The 27,807-nt window shown below is 52.1% G+C and overlaps 1 protein-coding gene and 2 long non-coding RNA genes across 33 annotated transcripts in view; 1 reads left to right on the top strand and 2 right to left on the bottom strand.

Annotated features, from left to right (window-relative positions):
- Window positions 1-1,493: 1,493 nt before the first annotated feature.
- LOC110149997 (uncharacterized) lies at window positions 1,494-27,097 on the top strand. 18 transcript variants are annotated; one of them, XR_011482644.1, is made up of 9 exons: window positions 3,920-4,353; window positions 4,658-5,453; window positions 6,342-6,572; window positions 7,450-7,589; window positions 8,198-12,032; window positions 12,200-12,535; window positions 13,053-13,247; window positions 17,874-18,057; window positions 24,889-27,097. It is a non-coding gene; the product is annotated as an uncharacterized lncRNA (long non-coding RNA). The 18 variants fall into 18 exon arrangements; XR_011482634.1 differs by lacking the exon at window positions 24,889-27,097 and adding an exon at window positions 5,988-6,278 and having other exon boundaries at window positions 6,406-6,572; window positions 17,874-20,558; XR_011482628.1 differs by lacking the exon at window positions 24,889-27,097 and adding an exon at window positions 5,988-6,251 and having other exon boundaries at window positions 17,874-20,558.
- Window positions 2,539-6,246, bottom strand: LOC139030347 (uncharacterized). 2 transcript variants are annotated; one of them, XR_011482647.1, is made up of 3 exons: window positions 5,611-6,207; window positions 4,932-5,086; window positions 2,539-4,723 (listed from the first exon to the last, which is right to left on the bottom strand). It is a non-coding gene; the product is annotated as an uncharacterized lncRNA (long non-coding RNA). The 2 variants fall into 2 exon arrangements; XR_011482646.1 differs by having other exon boundaries at window positions 2,539-5,086; window positions 5,611-6,246.
- The window catches only part of NEDD4L (NEDD4 like E3 ubiquitin protein ligase), a 363,454-nt gene continuing 347,007 nt past the window's right edge, over window positions 11,361-27,807 (bottom strand). For all 13 annotated transcript variants that reach the window (XM_020912709.2, XM_020912682.2, XM_020912661.2 and 10 more), the window contains 7 exons: window positions 24,489-24,562; window positions 22,314-22,374; window positions 20,570-20,629; window positions 19,252-19,359; window positions 17,847-17,943; window positions 16,891-16,963; window positions 11,361-11,767 (listed from right to left, as the gene is read on the bottom strand). In XM_020912709.2, the coding sequence (XP_020768368.1) occupies window positions 11,665-11,767; window positions 16,891-16,963; window positions 17,847-17,943; window positions 19,252-19,359; window positions 20,570-20,629; window positions 22,314-22,374; window positions 24,489-24,562 (576 nt within the window). In that variant the 3' untranslated portion in view covers window positions 11,361-11,664. The remainder of the gene's footprint in view (window positions 11,768-16,890; window positions 16,964-17,846; window positions 17,944-19,251; window positions 19,360-20,569; window positions 20,630-22,313; window positions 22,375-24,488; window positions 24,563-27,807) is intronic.

Genomic DNA, 27,807 nt, shown 5'->3' on the forward strand with positions numbered 1-27,807 from the left:
GAGGGAATCAGGAAAGGCTACCTGGAGGAAGGGACATCTGAGATGCTCTCTGAATTTTAGGTAGAACTGGACATGGGGGAGGTCATTCCCAGGAGAGAAAGGCGTGAGCAGAGGCAAGAAGGAAGGACTGAATGTGGAATGTGCACATAGGGGGGCTTGTCTGTTTGAGGGAAGAGGGGGCAGGAAGGGAAACTGAGTCAGGGACCTGCTCATCACTGGCCTGGAGTGCTTGGCTAAGGGGCTTATCCGTTCATGAGCTGACACTGGCAGCCTTGATGGATTTCCGCCGTGGAGGGCCATGATTAGGGCTGTGCGCACACTGGACTGAGAGAGAGGGGAGAAGGGCAGAGTGGGGTGCGCTCAGGAGGTCGTCACTACGACTTGGGCTGAAGTTCCCAAGGCCGTAAGGCGCTGGGTGGGCCTGGAGGGGAGCGAGCAGCCGCGGGGGGAGCATGCACGCGCCCCAGCGCCGCCCCCTCTGTGGAGCCCCTTTGGTCGGGCCTCTGCTCCCCAATCCCACCAAGACCTCCCTTTTGGAGGTGCCCGGTGAGTCCCTCGTTGCCAGCAGCCCCGGACACGTGCCTCCTCGCCAAGACGCCTTCCCCGCCACTGAGACTGCGTGGGCCCTGCTTTCCCCCCGCCTCGCTGCCGCTCCTCCTCTCCTGACTGTCTCAGCCTGCAGTCCAGGAATCCCATCTTCTCAGACTCAGCTGGAAATTCCATCGACAAGCTGATGGCGCTGAAGTTGGTATCTCCAGCCTAGACATCTCCCCGAGCTTCTGCGTTCAACTTTGTGCTCGCCTTCCTCAGTTGGAAGGTCCAACCGCTGGCGCGATGTTAGCATGTTCCAGAAGGGCCTTGCCCTTGGATCCCAGCCCTTCTTCGGGCCTTTGTGTTTGCTGCTCCTTGTGTCCACGTGGTCCTCCCCAAGTGGCCACAAGACTCACTCTTACCTCCTTGAGATCTTTATCTTGAGCCACTGTGACGAATTTATTTTTTGGCCCCTCTGCGTGGCATGAAGCATCTTAGTTCTCTGACCAGGGATCGAAACTGTGCCCCCTGCAGTGAAGAGCAGAGTCCTAGCCCCTGGACCCCCAGGGAAGTCCGTTCTGTCCAGATTTCCATCCTCCCACGCCATCTCCTCCTTCCATTTGCTTTCCTTGGTTCCACCAATGTTTAACAGTGCACAGTTTACTTATTTATACATTGATTGTCTCTCTGCCTCCACTGGAAGGTGTGTTTATTGGAGGGAAGGATTTTTGTTTTGAATGGTTATATTTCCAGTTGCTACAAGTGTGTGGCACCTGGTGGCATGTTTATGGATGGATGAGTGAGTGGAAAGCTGAGCTCTTTCCCTCTTTGGACCTGGGAAGCAAGGCCTTGCAAAAGGTCACAGTTAAAGCCTCGGGGTGGATGCTTGGAAGACACCAGAGCAGACACCAGAGCAGAATGCTAAAGACACTTCAGAATTGAAGTCTGGAAGCAGTGGGAGCCTAACCTGGGTCTCTGTGAGTCTGAGTGACCTAGGGGATCCCACGAGGAGGCCCGGGGGTGTTGCAGGGAAGGGTTGAGGGCGATCTGGTCACTGCTCGTGTGGCGGTGATGACTTTAAGCCGCAGGGGAGGTGGGGAGGAGAGAGCGAGCGAGAGGACAGCAGGGGTGAGTTATTGGGAAACACCTGATGAGGAGCAGAGAGCAGCCAGGAGGGGAACGTGTCGTGGAAATCAGGATCGAGTTCCAGGGGCGCAGAAGTGGTTGCCACGGAACCGTGCAGGCTGAAGACTGGGATGCGGTGTTGGGGGCGAGCCCCTGGAGGCCTGTCCTGCTGCCCAGGCGCCCTGCACAGGCCTGAGCACCACGCAGGGGCTGATGGGCAGGTGGTGGATACAGTGACCAGCCCGGCGGTGTGATCAGAGCTGGGCTGGAGGCGGGCTGGCCGGAGTGTCGGGCAGCTGGGAAGGGGGGAGAGGGAAGTGGACACGTGCTTTGCTATGGCAGCCAGGCCAGTGGAGTGGTCTGGGAGCAAACTTTAAGGGCTGGTGGCTTCCACATTCAACTTGCAGAGCAGAAAGAATGACTGGCTCCAGGTCGCCTGGGTCCGTAAGTGTCCCGGACCTCCAGGACAGACGGCCATCGCTGGGGACACAGGATGAGCGGCAGCGCATTTCCCAAGGTCGCGGCGCTCCGGCCTCTGCAGCTAATATTTGCCGTTTATTGACCCAGTACCCAGCCTGTTACTTTTTAACCGGAGCCTGGGGTTCAAAGGCCTGACTTTTGTTTGACTACGCCTTGGGATGGGGAGGGCATGTCCCCTGATAACCTCAGCTGATGAACAAGCAAGGATCTTCTGAGTAAATACAGGCTGCACAGAGGCAAGACGGGGGTGGGCCAGAGCGGGGAGAGGCTGGGGGTCGGAGGGGAGAGGACCCCAGTGCCAGAGGCACTCTTCTAATTTGTAAGAGAGCCAAACAACTAGAATCCGAAAGACAAATCCCAAACTCTCCACCAAAATAGTATTAAAGGATTTTAGCCATTAGCTTATGTTTATCCAACAGAAACACTTTTTGAAAAATGTACATCGGCACTCCATCAGATAGTTCCCGAGGGTAGAGAACCCAGCCCCCTGGTCTCCAGGTCTCTACGGCCCGTCACCTCTGTTGGACTAAGTGATGTTCGTGTTGCTGCTGGATCTGGAAAATGTAGGGCCCTTGCTTTTGAAGGTGGAGAGAGCTCTGGGGCAGAGAGGCAGTGTGGCCCTGGGGCCGTCCCTGGAGAAGGCTGTCTGCAGGTAGAGGGGTTCCTTGTGTGGGGCCTCCAGGTGGCTTGGGGGTGAAGAACCCGCCTGCCAGTGCAGAAGATGCAGGAGACACGGGTTTGATCCCTGGGTCAGGAAGATCCCCTGGAGAAGGCAATGGCAACCCACTCCAGTATCCTTGCCTGGAGAATCCCATGGGCAGAGGAGCCTGGCAGGCTACAGTCCATGGGGTTGCAAAGAGTCGGACACGACTTAGTGACTAAACCGCAACGTCTCCGTGTATGTTGGACACTGTGGTTTGAAGCAGAGCCTTTGCCCTCAAAAGCCCTCTTCCACTCAGCTTGCTGTGGGCTTCGCTGATAGCTCAGCTGGTAAAGAATCCGCCTGCAGTTCAAGAGACCCTGGTTCAATTTCTGGGTTGGGAAGATGCCCTGGAGAAGGGAAAGGCTACCCACTCCAGTGTTCTGGCCTGGAGAATTCCATGGGTCCAGGGGTTGCAAAGAGTTGGACACGACTGAATGACTTTCACACAGATGCCATCAGTCTTTACTCCTGTTGGTTTGTCTAAGCCTCACATTGGAGTTTGTAAAAACATCTAGAACGGGTCATGCATTTGGTGTGATCAGTCATGTGCGTCTTAGTGTGAATGAGTGTCTGGGCTCTTCCCTCGGAGAGGAGGTTTGGTGCAGGGGGTAGAGGATGGGCCAGAGTGAGTGGCTGATGGGAGGCTTTGAGCCAAACCACCCGGGGTTCAGATCTGTCCTCTGTAAGACTCTGGGCCTCCTGGTCCGATTCCTCGTGTGTAAGTTGGCAGTGACAATATCTACCTTATTAGACTGAGATTTATGGTAAGCAGTAGTACTGCTATCCCAAGAGAGGGAATCGGAGACTGTGGAAGCTTGGCAAACGGCAGGAAGGCCACTCTCCGAAGGGGAGGTTCATTCTGCAAAGAGGTGCTGAAGGCTGCTTGTCCCCGGCCCCGTTTCCCAGCCTCCTTTGTGGTTGGCTGTGGCCGTGCGGCTGGGCAGGGGGTGGAGGGCGGTCTGTCCCCCCGGTCCTCGTCCTCTTGCACAACCTTACACTGGCCGCCCCTCGCCCTGCCTGGGGGCTGCGGAGGGTCCTGAGACGGGCGATGGCTGGAGGGGCGTCTGGGAGCAGCCCCGCACCTCCCAACCCTCGAGTGCACTGTGTGGACAGAAGCGCGTGCGCCGGGGTGGTGGCTATGCTTAGGCGCTCACTCGTGTCTGACTGTGTGACCCCTGGGGTTCCCCAGGTACGGACACTGGGGTGCGTGGCCATGTCCTCCTCCAGGGGATCCTCCCAGATCAGGCATGGGACCTGTGTCTCCTGCTTTGGCAGGGGGGACTCCTCACCATCCAGCCGCCCGGGAAGCCCAGCTGTGCAGCGGCCCCGATTCCCACAAGCAGCTTCTGCGCCCAGGGCTGCGGGGCCCCTACCCTGCTCTAGGGCTCCTCCTGCGTTCCGGGGAGGCTGCGGGGACACCGGGGTGGCGGAGGGCTCTGGCCCCTGCCAGCAAGAGACGGTTTCCTGAGGGTGTTGACCACGGCCTCTTCCTGGCTGGGACGATACTGCTTGAGGTAGTCTGAAGCTTTTTACACCATCCTGGTGGCCCGGCTCGAAGGCAGGAGGCTGCGTGGGGTGCCCCTGGTACCTGCCTGTGCTCTGGTCCTCTGCCCCCCCATGGACCCCCCTGCACTCTGCTCCACCATGAGGGGTTTACAAGAGGGAGATCAGCTTGATGTGTTTGCAAGGTTCCCTTGACAACCCAGGTTCCCCACCTGAAGTGGGATGCTGAGGGTCTGACCTTGACCCTGGGCCTGGCCTCACGAGGGGGTGGGGGGGGGCGTAGCCTTGAGGCTGAGGGCGGCTGCCCATTTCCAGCTAGGCATCGGTGGCCCTCCTCTCTCCCCCGGGCCTGGTGGCGAGCGGCCCCTCTGTGTAGACCAGCTGCTGGAGGGCAGAGACGGCGTCAGAGAGGTCACACCAGCCCCCCGGGACCCACGGGGCAGCGTGAGAAGCTGATCAGCCCCTCCCTGGGGGTCTTCGGTTCCCACGGCCATCATCCTGGGTCTCTGCAGGGCCGCCCCCGAGGGCTAGTGAGGCCAACTGCACGGGGCACCCGGGGAGGAAGCAAGGGCAAGAACTGGGGACTCACGCGGCCAAGGTCCTTCTGGATCAAACATTTGGCAATCGTGTGATTAAAGGGTTGTGAGCTCCGGGCACGCAGCAGCGCGGAACGGTATGCCTTTAGCTGGTCTTGCTCTTCCGTCTGAACAAGGCCACGCAGGGTTGAAAACTGGTAACTTCATTCTGGGAAGTGTATGTAAAACTCCCACAGTGAGGGACTGCTTAGAAGTTGCCAGAATGTATGATTCCCCTTTAATCACAGCGAGACCTAACTTTCCCTGGCTGCGGGTTTCCTTCCTGCACGACCCTCACCCCTTCCAACAGGCCGTCTGCAAGTGAACTTCTCCCGCAGAGAAGAGAAGGCTTTCCCCGAGCACTGGGGGAGGTGAGCGCAAGGGCTCGTGGAGGAACCGTGTGCCCTCCCCTCCTGCCATCAGGTCCCTGACTCCCTCTCTCCAAGGCCGTGTCTGTTCCTGCAGCCAGCGAGGCCCCGAGGCTGCAGAGACGCAGGCGATGGTGCCCCAGGGACGTGTGGAGAGGCACCGAAGGGGTAAGTGGGCCGGACATCGGCCAAGGAGGGGACTCAGATAAGAGCAGGCAGCTCAGGCTTCAAGATAAAGTGCAGCAGGCGGACCCAGAGGGGGCAGGATCTGCTGCTTTGAGCACCAGGGCCGGGGTTGGGCTGGGATTCGAGGGAAGCCACTGACCTGCTCTCTGAAGCCCTGGGTGTCCAGGGGGTCCCATCTCCGAGGGGAGATGCCACTTCGCTCGGAGGCAGGGGGCAGCCTCTCCACTGCTTTCTGGTCAAGCTCACCCTGTGACTTGCTGCCAGGATGGACTTGGGCTTGGTTGGGACAGGGAAGGAGGCACAGCCCGGGGTTGCAGGAAGGGGACAGGCTGATTTTGGGCCACTTGACCTGCTCCCCAGGCTGGCCTGCGGTCAGTCCTACAAAGGGAACCGTGGTTCTGCACTTCCTCAGTCCCCACCAGCAGGTGTCCCCCAGGTGGGGCCGGGATCCTGCAGTCCCCTGACGGAGTCCGTCTGGGTCAATGAAAGCCTCCATCGTTTTGTTCTCCTGTCCAGTCCAAGTCCTATGAACACTCAGAGACCCCGCAGTCCGGTTTCTCTGGGAGCGCAGTGTTGAGAGGTGCCGTCTTTCAGGTGGGGGCGCACCAAGGGGATGGGAAGTGGAATCTGCGCTCATATGTCCAGGGGCCCCTCTGGATATGGTACCCAGGACCAGCCACAGTGATGAGAATTCCCGGATGCCCAGGCTTACCATCAGCTTTTACCAGGAGGCTTTTGAGTTTCAGGAACGCCTAGGTCACCCTTGGACTTCAGAGCAGGGTACGCGTTTACTAACCCAGCAACCGTGTAAGTGATGTATGATTTATTCCTCTATTTCATATAAACTCATCATGTGTGTTTCTCTCTGAGGATGGACACATACGAGTTCAGGGTGGCTCTGTCTGCTGACATCTCCCCTGTGCGTTCCTTTGAGGCTGGAGGAGGCTGCAGGAACTCGGAAGCCTACTGACGTCTTTCCAGCAGGACACGGTCTACTGCTAACTGAGAGAGACAAGGAGCAGGAGACCAGGACGAAATCACGTCCTCCTTGGATGCTACCTCCTGGCAGTCTCTGAGGGCACAAGTTAAGGCCATCAAGAGGTAAGGAAAAGGAGCAAAATTTGAGGAGTCTACCTGTTTTATCAGGGAATTGACATGAGGTCTGGATTTTCTTTCTGAGAACCATCTTAGGCTTCATTACTGAGTCTTATTAACAGACATAAATTGAGGGTTAGTTGGACGAAAACCAGAGATGAAATATGCCTTTCCAGTCATGGACTTTATATTACCACTTGGGTAATCCATCAAGTTGTTAATTCTTAAATAAAAGACAGATGGATAAGAATAGAGGTACATCCCATTAAGCTCAATCCATGTGTTCTGAGAAGTCTTTAATGATGTTTCTAAAGATGTGGAACTTCTAGGGAGATGAAGGAAATGAGCATGCTATCTACAAAGTTGCAGGCATTTGAATATCGCCCCCCAAACAATTAAGACAATGCATTCATGAAGAAGCTTTAAAACAGACAACCTATAATACTTGATGTAGAAAAAGTTCCAGCTTCCACAATCCTTTATTAAATATTTGACAAGTCGCATCACGTCTTTACAATGACTTCATTTTGTCACATTACTCTTTTGTTAAGTCAGGAAAACAATCCACAATTTCTGTTTAGGTCACTCAAGAAAAACGAAAAGCAAAAGGAATTTGTTCCTCAACAAAACGTTTTTTACCTGTATCAAATTCAACTGTATTTTAAAGCTATTCTGATTGTGAAAATGAGCAGTTAGCCAGACGATGTCTTTTAAAAAATTTCCAAGTTGTTTGGTTTTTAATCACTGTATCAAATAGTACTTGGCTTTGTATTAGGAGGTGAGGTTATAATAAAAAGTTACGAAACATTGAGAATTCATTTGGAATGCTTGAAACTTTTCACCTTAAAAGTCACTGTTTCTTTCATGTTTTGTTTGATAATAGACGCTGAATTAAGAGATAACAGCATATTCTATCATCATCTCCCTTGGGTTCTCCGAGGGTCAGAATTCTCAGGACACAGCTTGGAGGAAACTGTAGCAGGGACTAACCTCTCACTCCCTTTCAAAACCAGATTCCTCAAGGTAGGTGTAAATGCTATACAAATATATACAGATATATTTGGACAGCAGATGTTCGTATATATATTACATACATAGTAGTGAAGGGGGAACAGTTATGCAAAGTTCACATGAAGGAAACTGTGACAATCCAGGTGAAATCAGTCTGAGGGAGAGGGGCAAAGTGGCTTCTTTAGGAACACAGGTGTCTGTGGACACAGGTCATGGTCAGGAGGCTTAGGATGCACTGATACAGGTTGAGAAGGTAGCATACAGAGGTCTGCCACCAGCGCCGTGAGGGTCCACTGTTACTCACACAAACACAAAACCGACCAAGGAAGAGACATGCGTCCTACACATGCATCGCTCTGCACGTAACACCTTTAACGCAGGGGAGAGGTCTAAACGAGAGGTTTTCTTGGACGATCCTGTACCAACAGAAAGCTCTCTTTTCCCATGAAACATACAAGCTCACATCCTAACGCTACAGCTTTGTCTCTGAGACACTGAAAAACGCTCTGGGGACGGGGGGCGGGGGTGTGTGAATGCAAATGTAGATACACGGTTCGTTAAGGCTTCGATAAATTAAAAAAAAAAAAGTGGTCCAAAGTATATCACATTTTTCTCCCCAGTTTTAAAATCTAAAGTACAAAGTGGAGTTTATGAAGCATTATTTTAAAAAACACATCTTGGACCTAAAATCGGCAGTTGTGACCTACCGGGATGCACCCCGAAGTCAGAGGTAGAGCGGGACCTCCCGGGGGCGGGGCGGGGCGGGGGCGGGGCAGGCGGGCCCTGCGCGGCTTCGCCCCCTAACCCTAACCCTGCTGGCAGGGCAGGGGTCGACACCGCTGTCCGCCGGGGCTGGGCGGGGCCGGGTGAGGAGGCCAGAGGGGCCTGGCGCACGGCGGGGCGGGGGCCTGAGGACCGGTTAACCCAGGCGCGCTCTCTGTGGGTCCTGACATTTCAGAGGCAAGGCCCAAGACTTAGAAAAACAGCGGAGTCAAGTGAGAAACAGTTACAACTGTGAGGACAATTAGTAGCTTGCCGCGCTAGCTCGGTTTTCAGGGGAGCCAGTTTGGACCTGGCGAGGTCACACGGCAGCGGTCCATGCTGTCGAACAGTGTGAGATGCAGAAAGCAGTTCAAATATTCTGCAAACCATTCTTCTCAGAATCTGTGCCTGCATCCTTATGTGGGAGGAACAAACCATGTCAGGTTGCTTGAAGCATTTGTCATCTGGCCTTAGGGAGTATCTGGTGGGAGCTACCAAAGCGCCTTGGTAAGTAAATGGATGTGTTTCAGGAGAAAGGAAAACAGCGCTGAGACCCACGCCTCGCCGTTTCCTGTCGCAGAGGTGGCAGGTGCAAGAGCAGACCCTGCCTGGAGCCAATCTCTCCTGGGCAGGACTCCCCAAATTCACCGTTAGGCCGACAAGAGGGGAGACTAGAAACAAGCAGGACTTTTACAGGTGACTGGGTTAGCTCATGTTTAAAAACCTTTCAACCACATGCAATATGCAAATTCTGGAACTGGCTTCTTAACCTCATGGCTAAATGGCTCGTAAGGGCTCTTTTCCAAGGGCCTAGAGAAGCTGGATTCCGGTCATTTCTAAAAAGGCATCACTGTTGAGAGAGATCCAGGGGCGGCGACAGCGTCTTCCACCCCCAGGGGTGCTGAGTGGGCTGGGCAGAGGCCCTCTGCTCTTCCTTACTGCCTCCTGAGAGTTCAGTGCGACAGGGGTGGACAGCAGTCGTCAGGATCGAGAGAACAAGGTGCATGGCTGTTTAGACGCAGAGTGAAACCCTGAGGGTTGCTGCGAACTGGGGAAGCTTATTTGGATTCAAGGAAGCCAAAACCCCCAAACAAACTCTAAACCCAGCACTTCCGAGCCATCACTGAAATGAGATAATAAGGGAGAGATGAACTGAGCTGTCACTCACAATTACCGCCTTCCAAGTATTCACGGGGGTCTATTTCAATAATTCTTATCTGTTCTTGGCACAGAAATGATCTTAGAATGGGGTTTCTTTCGTATTTTCAGTACTTTGCCTAATTTGCATTCAGTGAACATTCTGATTTAAGAACTTATGAAATGACAGAAGAACTCCAGTTCTTCGACAAGGATTGTTGGATTTCTTCCCTATAACTGCACACTTATGAAACCCATCCCAGCACACTGCTCTCCCAGGCTCTGACATGAATCACAAAAAGCAAGCCAAGGGGCTAAGAGGAGGAGACACTTGTTATATCAACTGAAGGGATGAAATCCCACCAAGAGGTAAAAATAATGAGCAACATTGTTTTTCTAATTACTCAACATCTAGGTTTTCTGATCACTACTGGATTTTTAAAAATCACTGTGAAGGGGAACAACCCTCAGTTCTGGAGAACTCCACCTTCTTTTAGATGCCACGGGCTCCGCAGCCTCTTTAAACAAACCAACCACAAACATTTCGTGGCTTCCCACAAGCCACCCGGAAGATCCTAAACGGAGGCCCTGAAACCACAATTTTTTGGGTCTCATCTATGACTGGCAAGCGATATATCCAGTTTCCCTGGACGGCCACTGCAGGGTTTAGGACAACACAGGTTAAGGAGGACAGAAGGGTTTGCTAGACCCCCCTCGCCCTGCCTCAGGCGTCCTTTCAAAACACAGTTCTGCAACAAGGACTCACAAGTGGTCAAGAACCTGAATCCCGCAGAAGCCTCCACCCCCAGCAGGGTCAGCTGGAAGGCCAGATGTCAGGGCGTCAAATCAAGTCTTCTCCGCCCTTTTAATCTAGCACGTGATGGACACAGCTCGGGCAGAACATGGTATGGAAGCATGCAACAGGTCATTGGGAACGAAACCCGGTTAGATTAAGTGTCTAGTAATCTTTGCAGTGGAGTAGAAATCACAAAACGCTTGGTCAGGACAGGTCTCTAGGCTCAGCTTTACAGCCAGGGTTTAGACACCAGCAGCCAGATTCACAATCAATAGATATTGCACTGGAAGGGTGTGTGCAGAGAGAAGAAATCACATTCAATGCTTATGATTAAAGAAAAAAAAAGAAAACCAGATATGACCTCCACATAGTACATAAAGTGCCTTCAGAATTGGTGCAGTTAGAACAAAAAGTTGTGTATTCAGCTACCGTTAGCAAACGCATACAAACAGGAGACTGTACAGGTCTGCTTTCCACAGTTTCGAATCACTCGGTGCCAAGTTTCACTCAAGTGTCTCTACTACAACAGCAAGGAGGAAAATACAATAGGAGGACTGTACAGCATTGGGAAGGGTTAAGTAGCTTCTCTTACGAGAAGTGATAGTCCAACCCTGCCTCAAATGTGCTCCAGCACACGTGATCACTTCTAAGGAATAACGGTGTGATTCCTTCAAGTCGACACAAATTTTGTCATGCTATGTTACAATTCTCTCAGTCTGCAGCTATTACACTGAATTTGAACAAAAAAAACGTAATATCCAGTTCTCATTCTGAGCATGGAAAAAACTGTCATGATGTCTAATGTTAGAGTATTTGTCTGCAGAAGGTTTTTGGACAGAAGTCAGTCTTCCATAGCTAATCCGGTAGGGGGTGGGGCTTTCTAAGTACTTTAAAAATAAAAACGTCACCAACATTAAACCTGGTATGAAGTTCAAATACAAAAAAAAAAAAAGTGCTCACTTTTCCAAGTACATGAGACATCTTTAATTGTAGTGAAATAAAATCTGCAAATCGGTCTAAATCATTTTAAAAAGTAAACATGAGTTGTAATACTATACCTGTAGAGTGATTAATTCCATTCGCTGTCATTATAAAGTATGGAAAATATTTATTAAGGGCTTGGCCTACAGAGGCACAACATAAATAGAATAAGTCCTCCTGAAATGTAATCAGTATACACATCAGCCAGTTGGAAATTGGTGGTGGGAAATGCAGGAATGCGACCCGGGACGGAGTCTCCCTGTCGGCCGCGGGCAAGTCGGGGGCAGGGGCTCCGCTCCAGGACCCCTGGCCGCGTTGCTCTCTGCCAGCGTCTCTGCAGAGTCTGTCAGGCAAATGCAAAAGTGCAAGCAGAACTTGCTCGAAGAACAACCGCCCCGAGGCAGGGGGCGCTTAATCCACCCCCTCGAATCCTTGGGCATTTTCCACAGCCATGAGAAGCTTCTCTCGTAAATCTTCAAAGGTCTCATACGGAGGTAAGTCAAGGCGATTAAAGCTGCAAAAGGAACAAAGCAGAGGTAAGGAGCCAGCATCCCTACGGGAGTCACACCTGCGTCTCCTCGCTTCGGCCTCAGAGGGCACTTGGCGTTTGGGCAAGAGGACTGTGAAAGCCTCAGCGCAAAAAATATAATCCAGTGACGACCCTGTCCACACCTGCAGGGGATGAAAAGAGAATTTTCCAATCGTCTGTGAAACCTCTCTACTACAGTCAGACGTGGATCCTAGAAACCCATGCTGGGAAGGGACACAGGACAGGCAAGGTAACTGACGCACACGCCGAGGCTTCAAAACTGGGAAAACTGTCAAAACTTTCCGCAGCAGGATGAATGGAGCTGTCTGACACTATTTTAGGAAGTCCGCACTTCTGCACGCAGCGCCTCTTGTTTTCCGCACAGCCCCTCTGAGCAGGTGTCTCCTTGTTTTGCAGATGCGGGTCCTGCAGCCGGGCGGCAGGTCACCGTGCCCTAGCCTCAGTCCTGACAGCACCGCAGAGCTGAGACCAGAACCCAGGCTCCCGCGGCTCTGGGAGCCCGACGTGGAGTGACGCTCTACCCAGAATCAGGGAAGTCACTGGCGTGCGGCGTGAAGAGCTGCATTTACCCAAAGCCCCCACATAGCTGGAGGCCTTGGCTGGGGTGGCACAAGTCACCCTGGTGACACTGAGACCTCCAGATACACGTGGCCTCTGTGAGCAACAACTATACGTGTTCCCAGGATTGAGTTCAAATCCTGCCTCTGCCACCTGCCAGCCATGTGACCTCAGGCGAGTCACTTCCCTCTCTGTCGGCCCTTCCGTGAAATGGGGAGACCGCTGCAGGGTCAGGTGCTGGGAGCATCAGATCACACATATAAAGGGGTCTGGTACACAGCACGCACCCACAGGCAGCCCCCACTGTCACCACTCACCCACCGGGCACTGCCCCCCCACCCCCCCTGCCCCAGGCACAAGGGAGCCCCAGACACCAGGGAGGCGGGCTGCCGGCCTTGTCGTGACGATGGCCACACATGCTTGTGGCTTGTTTGCACGTGTGTGTGCATGTGCACACATGTGCACACCTTAGCTCATGCTTTCATAAGCTAACATTTGTGGAGCATTTGCCCTGCACCAGCGCTGTTAGTGGTGAGCGAGTGAAAGTCGCTCAGTCGTGTCCGACTCTGCGACCCCATGGACTATACAGTCCATGGAATTCTCCAGGCCAGAATCCTGGAGTGGGTAGCCTTTCCCTTCTCCAGGGCATCCTCCCCATCCAGGAACTGAACCGGGGTCTTCCACATTGCAGGTGGATTCTTTACCAGCTGAGCCACAAGGGAAGCCCACGAACACTGGAGTGGGCAGCCTACCCCTCCTCCAGCGGATCTTCCCCGCCCAGGGACTGAACCGGGGTCTCCTGCGTCGCAGGCAGCTTCTTAACCAGCTGAGCCACCCGGGTGCTACTCCTCGATCACCTCAGCGAGTCCCAGCACCCGCCTGCAAGGTAGGTAATGCCGCATCCCTGCTTATAGAGGAATGCAAGGCACACAGAGGTTAGGGAACTTGCCCCAAATCACCCAGCAAGTGGCAGAGTCCGGATTCAGCCCCAGGTTGGCTCCAAGGCCTGGATGCGGTCAGGCTGCCTCAGCGTCTAGAACTGCTGCTCCGGGCTCTGGCATGGGTTTCCGAGGACGAGCAGAGCGCTGTCCTGCGTTTTAAAGCCTATGACTGTCGGCAGCAGTGAGACCTGGACGCGTGAGCAGGGCGGGCCCTTTAACAACTACTGAGTGTCTGACGAGACGCACCGAGCCCTGAGGTTTTCTGACATCAAAGCACACGGCCGGGAGGAGCTGTGCTCCTCAAACCAGGTCTCAGAGACTCGGATCCGGAAAGATTAAGAGGAAAAGAAGTTTTCAGTGTTTGGTTTTCACGTGATAACGACCTCAAAATGTCACTTCACCAGCGACAAAGACAGACCCCACTCTGCAGCTACACTTAGAAGACCTTTTCCCGGGAGGCAGCTGTTGTCTTGATTTTAAGCTGGTATTTCACAGTCCAGGGCCTGCAATCCTGTGGGGCTTCAAGAATCTGTTGCCATTTTAAAGAAGGCCCATACATTATTCAAGCTTGAGAAATACTGGAATGATGAGGGGGTGAGAGAGAAGCAAGTCGGGGCGTGTGAAGAGCTGAGGCTTGGGATGTTGTCAGCTCTCGAGGCGTCAGTTCCTCCACTGCTAAGAAGAGGGGAGGCATCGGACCCGCCTCTCAGAACCGCTGTGACAGTGACACAGGTTCACACACACAGCGCTCGTCAGGGCGATGCCTGGAGCACAGGAAGTGCTCAGTGAGCGTTACCATTACGTCTGATGTCAGGAGACACAGGTCTGGCTCTGGCCTGCCACCAACCAACTGCGTGACCTCCTTACCCTCAGGGGCCTCAGCCTTGTCGTGCGGAAGATGTGTGGGCTGAAGGAGATTATTTTTAGGTGGGTCTGTGCTGCTTAGTAAAGAGGAATTTTAAATATATGAGCAGTGACCTTTGATAGAACAAAGGAATGAAGCCACTTCATGTTAGATACTCCACAATTATATGTGAAAGAACCAGCTCCGCTAAGCCCTCCCTCTCCTAGGAAATCAGGTTTTAATCTTGAAGCTTCATTGTGTATTTTATATTTTCATCAAACATGGAAGAGATTAAACACACATATGGCTAGATTTTATTTAGCCACAACTATACTCAAGGAGATCCAACCAGTCCATCCTAAAGGAGATCAGTCCTGGGTGTTCATTGGAAGGACTGATGCTGAGGCTGAAACTCCAGTACTTTGGCCACCTCATGCGAAGAGTTGACTCATTGGAAAAGACCTTGATGCTGGGAGGGATTGGGGGCAGGAGGAGAAGGGGACAACAAAGGATGAGATGGCTGGATGGCATCACCAACCCGATGGACATGGGTTTGAGTAAACTTCAGGAGTTGGTGATAGACAGGGAGGCCTGGCGTGCTGCAGATCATGGGGTTGCAAAGAATCGGACACAACTGAGCGACTGAACTGAACTGATGGTCATCGCGGTGAAGTTTGTTCACAGCGAACCAAGAATGAAGCATGGTCGTTGTGCTTCTATGTTTCAGCAGAAGCCGGGGCTGGCTGGGAGGAGAGCCACAGCAGAGAAAAAAGAGGACGTCCCATGCGGCCAGCCAGGGGGCTTCAGCAGAGCTAGTGCTCTCCTCGGGGCCTGGGAAAAGGCCCCAGACGCCCTCCTCCTGGGACACTCGACGAGCAGCAGGGCTTCACTGCAAGCTGGCGGGGCTGCCTTCCTCCTGGGGGTCGGCCTCTGTCCTTCCTGAAGACAAGCAGCAATTCTAAACCCCGGCTGTCCTTGCCAACCACCAGGTGGCTCTGCAATCCCACAGCCCCAGTCATAACAGACCAACTGGGTCAAAACCTCCGCAAGTGGGACCCTGGGGCCAGTGTTTGTATTTAATGCTTTCTAGGGGGTTCCAACGTCCAGCCAAGGTCAAGAGACACCCGAGTCAGGGCCTTGTCTGGGTGGCCCTGGATTTTAGTGGTGGCTCAGCACACTGACTCAGATAGAAGAAGCGTTCAACGGCAAGATATCTGTCTGTGGGTCAACAGTAGGATGTGAGATGAGTGCTCAATTACTTGGTTTCTCCTTGAAGAGTCTGGAAAGAAAAGGAACCATATTCCCGTGGCGGCAGCTTAACTATAGCGGTCAGCGTGGAGATTCTAATTCAGGCAGACCTGACTTCAAGTCCTGAGATTTGGGAGCCTGTGAACTCTGAGACCATGAGCAAGCTTGCCAAGAACCCACAGGGACACTGCCGTCAAGGTGCAGGGCCTGCCCCACACGAGATGGCCGGGAGCTCGCGCCCCATCCCGACGGTCCTGGGGCTCAGCTCAGCGCTGGCAGCATTCCAGATGAAGACTACTGAGCCCAGAAAACTACACTGGATTCTGAGACTGTTTGGAATGAAAGCTCCAAATGGCCAAAACATTCTCCCCTGAGAATAAAGGCAGACGGTCAGGGACACCGACTGCTCCGGCGATCGGCCAGCTGTAGCAAGAGTCAGCCTGCTCTCCTGGCGCTGACAGGCAGGGACCACATCCATCCCATTTGGAGTTCTCGGAATGGTACAAACAGTGGGGAGAACATGCTTTCCGGCAAGGCAACGGAATCAAAGAGAAGCAAAAAACGTTCCACAGCCCATCCCACGCATGCAACTTAAATGAGACCTTCCCCCGAGCCGCGCCAGGCAGCGCGGGCAGCCCAGCGAAATGAGACCTTCCCCGAGCCGCGCCAGGCAGCGCGGGCAGCCCAGCGAAATGAGACCTTTCCCAAGCTGCGCCAGGCAGCGCGGGCAGCCCAGCAACTCTGGCCGCCCAGGCTTCTCGTGGGGAAGGAGGCTGGGGGCTGACCATCCACAGGACCCCCTCCACCTGCTTCCTGTGAGTAAGAAACCAAAGCTTCGGAAGGGGAAACCAACCCGGGGGACCCGGGAGCTGGACTGAAGGCTCCTGAGATCCTCTCTGTGGGTTTCAGCAAAGTCCTCGGGGGTCCCGGAAACCCTCCTCCTCCCACCCCATTCCCTGGAGGGCTTCTGAGTGCCACTGCGCTGAGCCTCCCTGGGGCAGGGGTCCTTGGTCGGACCTGTGACCCCCCTCTGTCACAATCACATTACTAAATCCCAGAGACTCATGGGTTCTGGATGGCCATGGAAAATCTTTTTAAAGACCCTGTTTCTCCAAGGAATCTCATTCCTGGTTCTAAACCAATTTAAGTCTGGAATAAGAACTCAGTCTGCTCAGAGGCTGGCTGCTGTCACAGCCATGTAGGGAGATGATACAGTAAAATCTCTGCTTCCCAGAATATTTAAGGAAAGGGGGGGACTGGAGGAGGAACACCCCATGGGAAGCAGGAAGGAGGGATTTAACCCTTCATTATCAAACATACAGGCCCTTTCAACTCATGGTTCAACTTCATCAGCACCAGCGATGATTATACCTTTGCCTGCATCACTGACATTTCCCACTCTAAAGCATGCTTGCCTCTCGCCCAGTGTTATCCACAACTAAGCTTTGAAAAAACAAGTCTGTCTGTTGACAGCTGTGTGGTTTTCTGTCACTCACCACGTGTGAGCTCTGGGCAGTTTTTCAGGACTTCCCCATTGCTCTATTGTAAACAGCTGAGGACCATTGGAACCTAGAGAAAAGAAAAAGAAAAACACAACGCTGAGTGCTCAAGGCAGCAGAGCAAGACGAAGGAGGGGCGGGCAAGGAGTGCCTGGGTGAGCCCGGGGACCCCCCTGCAGCTCTGACATCACAGTGTATAAAACAGAGGCAGCCGCGGTTCTGCACCACCCCAGACCTCAGACCCAGACTCGCGTCACCATCGGGACGGAACCGCGCCACGCTGAACAGAGCAGACACAACATGGGACGGGTGGAAGCTGCAGCCTTTCAGCCCAGCCCTGCAAGCTTAAACCTAAAACTACTTCTGGGTGGGTGGGGCAGAAACCTGAAATATCCTGAGTTTTAATATGCAGAGCAGAAAGTGATTTTTTTAATCTACAGGAAGTGCTAAAAGAATTCTGCCTTGTGGAGGGGTGCAGTACTTTTTAATGTTCAGCTTACAACCACATGGATGATTCTGCAAAATCTAGTTGTTTTGGAAGATACACCAGGAAACAGAAAAGAGAGAGAAGACCAAACTTATGGTTCTCTGTACAAAAACAAAAAGTAAAAACAGTCCCCTGCATTTATACAGAGGTAACTACACAAACAGGAGGAGGAGGGGGCCACAGAGGCTGAGATGGTTGGATGGCATCACCGACTCAATGGACACGAGTCTGAGTAAACTCCAGGAGTGGGTGATGGACAGGGGGCCTGGCGTGCTGCAGTCCACGGGGTCGCAGAGTCTGACACGACTTAAGAGCAGCTGAGGGGGCAGCATGCGGCCGCACCCTCCACGTGGCGGGTCTCCCGCGTGCAGACAAAACCCGCGCGGCAGTCTTCTGGAGCCACAGCGCATGCCTGGTACACAGCACGGGGCGAGGGGAGGACAAGACTCCCTGGTATCCTGCTCACCATAAAGCTCGGCAAATCCGTTCATAGGTACTCGGGATGTCCCTGTGACAAACTGCAGTAACCGGATGCGCTTCTCGGCGTCCATCAGCAGCACAGCCTGCAGACGGGGACAGAGGTCACCATGCGCCACTGGACACGCAACGCAGACCGGCAAACCGTCATCCCGCGTGCACTGCGGCGGAAGTCCTAGACGGTCTTACACCCGGACAGGGTAAGGCCGGCGTGCATGTTTTTAATGGCCACGACACTGGCCTCTGTAATCTCAGAGACCGAGGGATCACAGTGTCACTTTCTTCATGTGCCCATTGGTCAAAAATAAGTGGTTTTTTTTAAAAAAAGGCAAACTCATTGATGGCACTGAGTTCCTGTTTCTGTTTGTGAGACTTGCCGGTCCGCTCGAGCCAGTCGGAAACACACACGATCCTGGGGTTGACGCTTTTCAAACTGTGTGTTTCCAATTGGCTCCAGAGGGGAACCCAGCTTATGAGGCAGGATTTCTGACTATAGAGAAATTCTCTAAAGATAACATTTTAGAAAAAGAAAAACAGAAGCCAGGCTAGGCCTCTGAAATTACCGGTGTATCTTACTTATCTGAATTATTCTAAGAATCTAGTTGGCTTTACTGGTAAAGTCACTTGAACTGATATTAAAAAAAAAAAAAAAAAAATCCAAAATCAAAGCTGAGTGAGACCTGGACTAAGATTTTAGGATTTGATGATTCTGCTTTCTTCCTTTTCTCTATACTTCTCTGCTGCACTTGAAATTTTATTAGTAACAAATATTTAGAAATTAAGACAATTCAAACAGATTTCTTATTTCTATAAGTAAATAACCAGTGCTCTTCCCCCATGGAATTGTTCTTTCAAAGTCAGTTTATACTCTCTCCTTCAGACCTGCTATCTCACTTCTCTCCTAAAATGAACAGGATACAAACACTGGCCTTTAGAGAGGGAATCAGATTTCATTTGCATCTCTGATTGAAAGATGTAAAGATCAAAATGGTTGTTGTAATTCACAAAAAAAATTGAGAAAATGGTTTTTTAAACCAAAATGGCATCTTGGAAAAGCCAGCCCCAAAGCGTGTATTTGTCCTGAGAAGCCTTTCATTCTTATTCACACTCTGGAGGACTCGTTCAAATTCTTGAATCCAGCTATCTGCTTTTTAGGGTCATCCTACTCAACGGTTTCCTTAAACAAAAGCACTTGAGTAAGTGACCGAGGAAGACAGTGTGGCTTACTCAGGACAAGTGAGGGCAGGCGCCCACCACGGTCACAGAGAAGCAGCGGGAAGGGCTCTGTCGGGCTCAGCAGGCCTCTCCCCTCCCCAGCAGGCCACGAACCAGAAGGGCCCCAAACCCAGCAGCGGACCTTGGAAGGCAGTACAGGCCCTGGGCCCCAGACCTACCTTCCAGAACCACTGGATCACGGGGTGGTTCGGGCAGTAGCCGTTCTTGTAAATAGAATGTTGTCGCCAGTCGTTCACATCCACATCACCAAGGCCGCACATCAGCAACTGGAGGAGACAGACCAGAGGTGAACAGGGTGTATCGTGAAAGCCCAAGAAATGCACACGGAGAAAAGGCCTCCTCTCAATTGCAGCATCGTGTTACGTGCAAAGCCAGATGAACCAGTGAACTGGAAAGACGGATGAAGGGGAACACGTGTGCCACACCCTGCCTGCCGCCTCGGGTCAGAGACAAGAGAGGTAACGAGGGGACCCGATTCCAGTGCCTGGACGGACCACTGCGTCTCATACTGGAAATGAAAAGTCCAAACTGAGTGCCCTCCTGGCCCCTCTGATCTCAGCTCAGTGCTCACGGATTTCCTTTGGCTCTGTTTACATCTGCCCGTGACGCTGGCTGTCTGCTCTTCTGAGAAGTAATCTGTCTCAATATTTCAAAATACCTCTCCGCCCACAGCAGAATTTGTGCTTTATGACAGCAAGAACGTGTCTTTCCCAGACGGATCCACCAGCTCAGGGCATCACCTCACCTCCCGGTGAGCAGACTGGTCCTACATCTTTCTAGGATGTCATCTACCTGGACGTTTCCACTTGAAGGTAGAAGAACAGAAAGCCAGTCTCCAGGAGCCGCTTCACTGGACAAGCGGCCGGAGCTGTGTCAGCAGCCTCTGCACAGACACAGTCTGCCTCGTCTTGCTTCCCTCGACACAAGGGTGAAGCGGCCTCCCTGCTCTGCAGACGCCACGCTCCCGTCCACATCGACACCGAGAAGCTGGCACAGGCCGGTTCGGAGCCACCTCCTGCTCCCGCCTCGCTGCCTCTGCTGTGCTTCCTCACTCAACGCGACCCCTTCACCTTCACGGCGACCGCTGCTCTAGGAGCCCCCCCAGACGCTCCCGCTCAGCTCTCACGGTGGGGGTGCAGAAAACCCGGGGAGCAGGGTGGTGCCCCCCTCACCTGGCTGCTGCCGCCCCAGCTCTACCGGACGCAGCAGCTTCCCCGCCAAGCCAGGCCCGGCGGTGAGCTGGCTCAGCGCGCAGGCCTCTGTCTGCCGCGCCCTGGACCTGCCCTCTCCCAGGGAGGCGCGCACAGCTGACGGCCTCTGCTGTTCCTGCTCCCCGGCCGGCACACAAGCCCCCGAGACACCTGTGCTAGAACTGACCTGAGCTTACTCACTAGGACATTGTGGATGAGAAAATATTACAATATCAGCCGTGAAGCAACGTAAATAAAATCTCCTGTATGTAAAATGTTTACAAACCTCCAGCTCATTTTCATCAAAGATTTTAATCAAATCAATAGGGAGCAGTTCTGTGAATCCCTGAAAGAAAAAAAAAATCACTCTCAATACCTTTTTCTCTGAAAGAGACAAATTTTCAGGGCCAACCAGCTTTGTGTGGTTAGCTAGGAAAAAATACATTGTTCCCTGATAATTTATAGCTATCAGTGACAATATTCAATAATTTTAGTTCCTATAAAAACAGCATAATCACAGTATAAAAGATTTAAAGAGTGGCAGACTCCAGAAGATTCAGGTACTTGAGTAATTCCTGAAACCCTGAAAATATGAGTTGCTGCAAGTAGGCGGCGGATTCCAAAAGCCACTTATGACACACCGCCGGAGTGAGGGTGCCCTCAGACACACAGGCGTGCAAGCAGACCGTTCACAAACAAGGTGCCGAAGGCAGAGACGAGACACCAGAGGTGGCCTGTGATCAGCAGAGGGGAGACAGCACAGAGAAACAGCCTGCTCCCAGCCTAGCTGGTTAGTTATCGCCAACTGGTGGCTCAGACGGAAACAATCCACCTGCAGTGCAGGAGATGTGGGTTCGATCCCTGGGTCAGGAAGACACCCTGGAGAAGGGAATGGCTACCCACACCAGTACTGTTGCCTGGAGAATCCCACGGACAGAGGAGCCTGGTGGGCTACCGTCCATGGGGCGCTGCAGAGTCAGACACGACTCAGTGACTTGCACTTTCACTAACCGCTGCACTGACCCAGGGTGGACATCCGCGTCGCTGGCCCTTCGTGTAGTCACTTTCTGCAAGTGAGATCACCTGGAGTGAGGCCACCTGGGTTTCGTGTGTAAATAAGGTGTGAAACCTGCTGGTCTCAAGTGTGTCCAATTCACACATTACACCCAAAGTCCCGGAATTTTTCCCAGTGTCCTGCCTGGGCTGGGGCTTTATTCACCATGATCAGGTAACTGGGTGAGGGGTGAGCTTAAGAGCATCACCCACCAAGAACCCAGCATCGGTTCAATGAGAAAGGAAGCCTGGAGTGGACACCTGGGGTTCATTCTCTTTAAGTAACTAGAGCCAGTTATTAGGACTTAAAAAGAAACTGCACTTTGGGGCACAGTAAGCAATTTTATAAAAAATGATGAACCCTTATCCTGTGACAGGCCTCTCTCCTCAGGGGCCTGGTGGCATCATTGACGTTAACTACCCGGGTCTGAGAAGTAACTGCTTCACGCTTTAATAGGGTGAGGAGCTGTTCAGCCAGCCACGAAGAAAGGGCAGGGGATTAAAAAAAAATGTTTGGCAGATGAAGGGGAAGGCACGGCTACTGGGGAGGGATGGTATGAATGGAAACTGCCCAGGTCCTCACATTTCTCAGCACCTGCGGTCACCACAGCAAAACTCCGAGATGCTCCCAGCCTTCCCTGGGTACCACTGAAAACTGCAGGGCGATGGGTCTAGCCTTGGGGGGGAGCCGGCCCTTCTGGATCAAGTCTGTAAAGATTTCCCTTTAAAAACAGTCACGGCGAATTAACAACTAAGCAGCAAAGCCAGAAAACCCTGAACCAACGCCAACAAACGGAGGGCGGCAGGGCCGCACGGACACTCCTGTTCTGGGGCTGCGGGCAGTGGGAGGGGGTCCCCACACCTGCACCCATGTGGGGGACGTGTGATGGTCTCCCGCCTCGTGCCCACCCCCAGGAGGGGCGTGGTCCTCTCCCAACCTCAGGGCGCAGGCCCGGCTCCCAGTGAGCCTGACTCACCTCCAGGAAGGCGTTCATCTGCTTCTGGACCCTGTTCACGAACCTCCACTGGATGACTAGGCTGCGGGAAGAAACAGACAGCAGTTAACCACCTCCTGCTTTCACTCCTTCCTTCACCACTGCAGCAGCTTCTCGGGCAGGGGAGGAGCCGGGTCCAAAGCGGGCCAAGGAGAGAGGGGCCGCTGGGGCTGAGTCCTGGATGCTTTCGAGAACAGGGGCACACGTGGAGCCTCGAATCTCATTGGGGATTTAAAAAAAAAGATACTGGTTTCCTCCCCATCCCCGCCACCAAGCCTCACTTTACCAAAGCTTCTGTATAAATGTGACTGTCCAGAAAAAAGGGAAAATGGGCCTTGAATACAAACCTACCTGGGCATAATGAACGTGTGCACACAAACCCAAAGATGTACATACCCACGCTTACATACAACCATGTACATATTTTTAAGGGGAATACCCAGCACGACATATGTGATCATATGATATTTTGTTCTAGAATCCAATGTGCTGGTTTTCAACAAAGACATACAATTTATCAGCATTTTACCACTAACATTATTACTTTAATACCAATATTTGGAGGACTAGTGGTAATAAACTTCTGTGAGTCACAGAAATCCACTGAAACCATGCTCCTTGTGAAAACGTTCCGTGTATAGCAGCATTTACTACCAAGCGAATCCGCTTTGGAGTCCACCTAAGGTGTTCTGTCGTGAAACAGCACAGGGACCTTGTCACCAAGGGCTCTCACTTATGAGGGGGCGCCATGGCAACGGCACCCAGGGACCAGCCTGCCACCCGCCCACTGCTCAGCATTTTGGGGCTCCCTGGCTGTGCTGCAATCACCAGCCCAACAGCCTCCTACTGCGCCGGGGGATGCAGGGGGCAGGGAGAAGCTGGGAGTTCAATCCGACTTTGGCGGTGAAGCCAGTGGAGACGCTGCCTGAGGCCCTGCCCCTAACCCCCAACCTGAAACCTCAAAGAAGTAACTGCAAAGAAAGATGCAGTGCATGTATCATAAGGTCCAAACCCTCTGACTTCTGACCCTAGTTGCCCTGGGGTGGAGGGCTGTTAAAAATCGATTCCAAGTCTGTGCTTTCTGAATGAAGACAATGGTGTCTGCTAGGACGCCATCTACTTGCTGAGACTGTCCAAGTTCAGCACAAGTGCCAATTGATGCAAACAGGCAAGAACTGTCGTTATCTTACTCCTAGTCTTTGACTAAGAGTAGCAAGTTTTCGAATGTGCGAGTGGAGAAGTCTGTCCTTCGTCAGGGTCTATAGGGACTCAACACTCTCCAACTCCTCCTAATTAGAAAAGACAATAGGCTTTTCTTTGCAGATGCTAGGGAAGGATGCTGAGATCCTCGGCCAGTTCTCTCAGGCCCTGTGACCCATTATAATGAGAGAGGAGGCAACCTGGCTTGGTGAGGTGATGTTCTGAATGCAAACAGGGAGTTCAGGCCGTGGCTGTAACTCACTAGATGACCAGAAACTAAGACCCTGGGAGCCAACCACCGTTATGCTGACCTTGCCCCTGTGCCCAAGGTTAGCGAGGCAGCCTGGTGATCCTTGGAGGATACCAGAACTGTGTGTGTGAAGCATACGTATACACCAGAGAGGAAAACGTAAGCTGCCCCACAGAGAAAGAACTTCTGCCCAGTACTGATGTCCTAGACTTCCAAAGGACTCAACAGTTTGTTCCACCAATGGAGGCTGAAGAGGTTGATAAAGAAAATCACACACATCAGGAACGATGTTTCAGCATCTGCTCAATTCTCCCTATCCATTTTTAATTCCTTTCCTACACTTTCATTATGGAAAAGAAGTCAGGAGAGAGATGCAATATCTTCTCTTTGGTTGTTGCCAATTTTACCCCAACTGGCTATGGACACTGTGTTCCATCGCCATGACTCTGTTTTAGACGGGATGCCCACTGGCTCCCAGAGTATCTGCCGCGTTACTCCACGAGGACCCTCGTCTCCTCCCACTGCTCCTCCGTCTGGCAGCTCCAGGAAGCCATGACACAAGCCACACTTTCCACTCCATGAGCCCGAGCCAGAAAGGAACCCGGGCTGTTAGAAGGATGTCCACGACATGCACCAGGTGCTCTGGCAAGGGCCGTCCACCAAACGTGCTGCCCGATTTAATGAAGACAGGGCCGGATGGTACATACTCTATGTACTCTCTCTTGTTCTCATTCGTCACCATTATTTCTGACCCGTTGGGCTTCAGATCCACTTGATATGTCTGTAATTACAAAGATAAAACAACGATCACCATCACAAAGCTATTTTGCATATTACCGCTGAGTAATAACGTCTCACTATAAAAAGAACGTAAGTAAAATTTATTCACAACTCTTTCCCAGAAAATGGGCTCTGTGTCCAAGGGGATATCGAATGAAGCCTTTAAATTGTTAAGATGTTACACGCTTAAAGATGTTATCATCAAAGGCAAATGATTTTATGGTTATTTATGAGTTTTAATTATCCTTCATACATTAGCAACAGTGGAGAACAACACTTTTTTTCATCTGCTATTGACTTATCAAGAAATTTAATTATGTTTCACAGAAAAGACAGGGTACATCCATCAAGACTGCGGAGATCCAAATTTGTTGCTGAAAATTAGATTTTATAGCCATAAAAAAAAAAAGTGGAATTTCTTTCAAAGGGGCAAAACACAGGGACTTAAAAGAGATGCTGAGGAAGTCAAGCTGAGGAATGGATCCACCTGCCCCTGGTGAACCCCTGCCTTTTCTGTGCATCAGACACCACCTCGGGCTTCCCCGGCGGCTCAGTGATTAAAGAATCTGCCTGCAGTCCAGGAGACAGAGGTTTGATCCCTGGGTTCGGAAGACCCCTGGAGGAGGGCTTGGCAACCCGCTCCAGTGTTCTTGCCTGGAGAATCCCATGGATGGAGGCGCCTGGCGGGCTACAGTCCACGGGGTCACAAAGGGTTGGACACGCCTGAAGGGACTTAGGCCCACGACACCACCTCGTGGCTCCCTGGCCCAGAACGTGCCCGCCTCGGTCAGAGCCATGCCTGAGCGTAAAGAGCAGAGCCGCTGAGCTCGAGGCAGAGTCTCCCCCTCCTCCCCCTCCTCCTCCTCCCCCTCCTCCGCTGGCCCTGGCTTAACACCCGAGTGGACAAAGTATTAAGGAGCAGAAGGGAAGGAAGAGCCTACTGATCCAACAGGAAAATGTTTACTCTCATGGAAATTCTGGGGAAATAAAGAGGAAAAAAATTACCACCCACCACTCCCCTATTCACAGATAACCACATTCATATTCTGCTGGGAGTCCTTGCCGTCTTTTCCCCACATGCGTCCGGCTATGTCCAGGAGGAAGCTAAGCCCGAGGGAGCGGGTTCTCCAGAGTAAACGTCCAGGTCACATCCCTCACGAGGAATACAGATTCACACCTGAAGAGCCCTGCTGTGTCACAGGTCCACTGTCAGCGACCCCGTCCCAGCTCCAACACTCTGGCCACCAGATGAAGAGCCCACTCACTGGAAAAGACCCTGAGGCTGGGAAAGACTGAAGCCAGCAGAAGGCGGCGGCAGAGGATGAGATGGTTAGACAGCATCACCGACTCCATGGACATGAGTCTGAGCAAACTTGGGAGATACTCAAGGACAGGGAAGCCTGCTGCAGTCCATGGGGTCACAAAGAATCAGAGACGCCTCAGCAACTGAACAGTACAAGAGAGAACCCCACCCCGCCACACACACCCAGGATCAGACCGGACGTCTCTGGCCTGCCTACCAGAACCTCTTCCTCTCCAAGCATTTCCTCTGATGGTGCGCTTGACTGTTGTTCTTTTTCACGTGGAGGCAGCTTTTTCAATCTAAGCCTATGAATCCTTGGTCGTGGCCCTTCCCGTTTTCTTCTTCGTCCTTTTCTTCATTATCTGGGAAGGGACCCAGCTTCTCTCCCACATTTCTGAACCCCACCTTCTACAACGTCAATACGATGCTTTCCCGTCCCCAATATGGACTTAATTGCTACAGTATTTTTATATTTCTTCAAATCCTTTCTTCCCACCGGGCTCCCTTCCAGCCTGTCCAGTTGCCCCCCTCTCCCTCCGCGGCAGGGATCTGCTCTTGTCCTGTGTAGGTCCCAGCACTTCTTGTGGATACTGAACAGTTCCGCTTAGGAAGTGGGATGGCAACAGGCATCAAGATTTTAAGGTGCAAGTCCCTTCTTATAGTTACTTCTCTTAGGATTTATACCAACGGTAAGATATTGGTACAAAATGTGTATCTCAGGATTACAGACCTCGTACTGTTTATATGGTGAGATGCTGGCATAGCCTAGGTGCTGACCACTAGGCCGTGGCTAAAAATGTTTGGTCTATGGGGCTTCCTTGCTGGCTCAGCGGTAAAGAATTTGCCTGCCAGCGCAGGAGACACGGGTTCGATCCTGATCTGGTGAGACCCCACATGTGGTGGAGCGACCAAGTCTGTAACTATCGAGCCTGCGCTCTGGAGCCCGCGCGCCCAGCAAGAGAGGCCAACGCGGTGAGCAGCCAGATACCAGACGAAGAGGCGCTCTCCGCTCACCACACAGAGAAGAGCTCCCGCAGAGCAACCAGGCCCTGCGCAGCCATGAATAAACAGAAGTTATTAAAAAAAGATGTTTGGTCTATGGACTGAAACCCGGCATAAAATATGGTATGTACTGACATGGACAGCCATCTAGGATTTATTAAGGTAAAACTGTGCATACTCTACAATTCCTATTAATTCCTGTAATTAATAAATAAAAATAAAAAAACCTTGTGCATGTTTACCGAGAATAATTCTGCAAGACACAAACCAAAATTTAATGGTGACTTTTCTCTAGGTGGTAGGAATGAAGGGTGATTTTAATATGTGTTTACTGTGCTGACTTTATTACAAATATCAATATTTTATTATTATATTTTGTAATCAGATAATATTTTTTAAATATTTTTGAAAGTTGAAAAAAAAAAAGAGCAGACTGTACTATCTGTGCTAGGGAAGGAACTGATGGCCAGGCCAACTCTGGGTCATATGGCTGATCCAGGAGGCAGTGATGGGGGCTCGGGGGCTCAGGCCCTTCTCTGGAGAAGGGTTAAGTCCTTCCAGAGCCTCAGCTGCACCCCATCCTGGCCTCACACACCCCTGTGGGCAGGAATAGCTGTTATTCAAACTCCATTAAAAACTTACATCCTTTGAGTCAGTGATGCTATCCAACCATCATCTACTGCCCCTTCCCCTTTTGCCCTCAATCTGTCCTTGCACCAGGGTCTTTAAAAATTCCACTTTTTAAAAACAGCTGTTGTCTTGTGTTTGAACTCCTTCCGTAAGGACCCAACACTGACAAACTAACACAGTGCCTGGCACATGGGAAGGGGTCAACAAGTGCTTTTGGAAGAAAACTGTTCTTCTTGAAGTCTCCTGGCCCAATTACCAACTCCTCTCTCGCCTTTGTGAAGCAAGACCACGAAGACCAGCAGACCCTCTGC

The sequence above is a fragment of the Odocoileus virginianus genome, chromosome 22 (assembly GCF_023699985.2).
Source record: "Odocoileus virginianus isolate 20LAN1187 ecotype Illinois chromosome 22, Ovbor_1.2, whole genome shotgun sequence".
In the NCBI taxonomy this organism is placed as follows: Eukaryota; Metazoa; Chordata; class Mammalia; order Artiodactyla; family Cervidae; genus Odocoileus; species Odocoileus virginianus.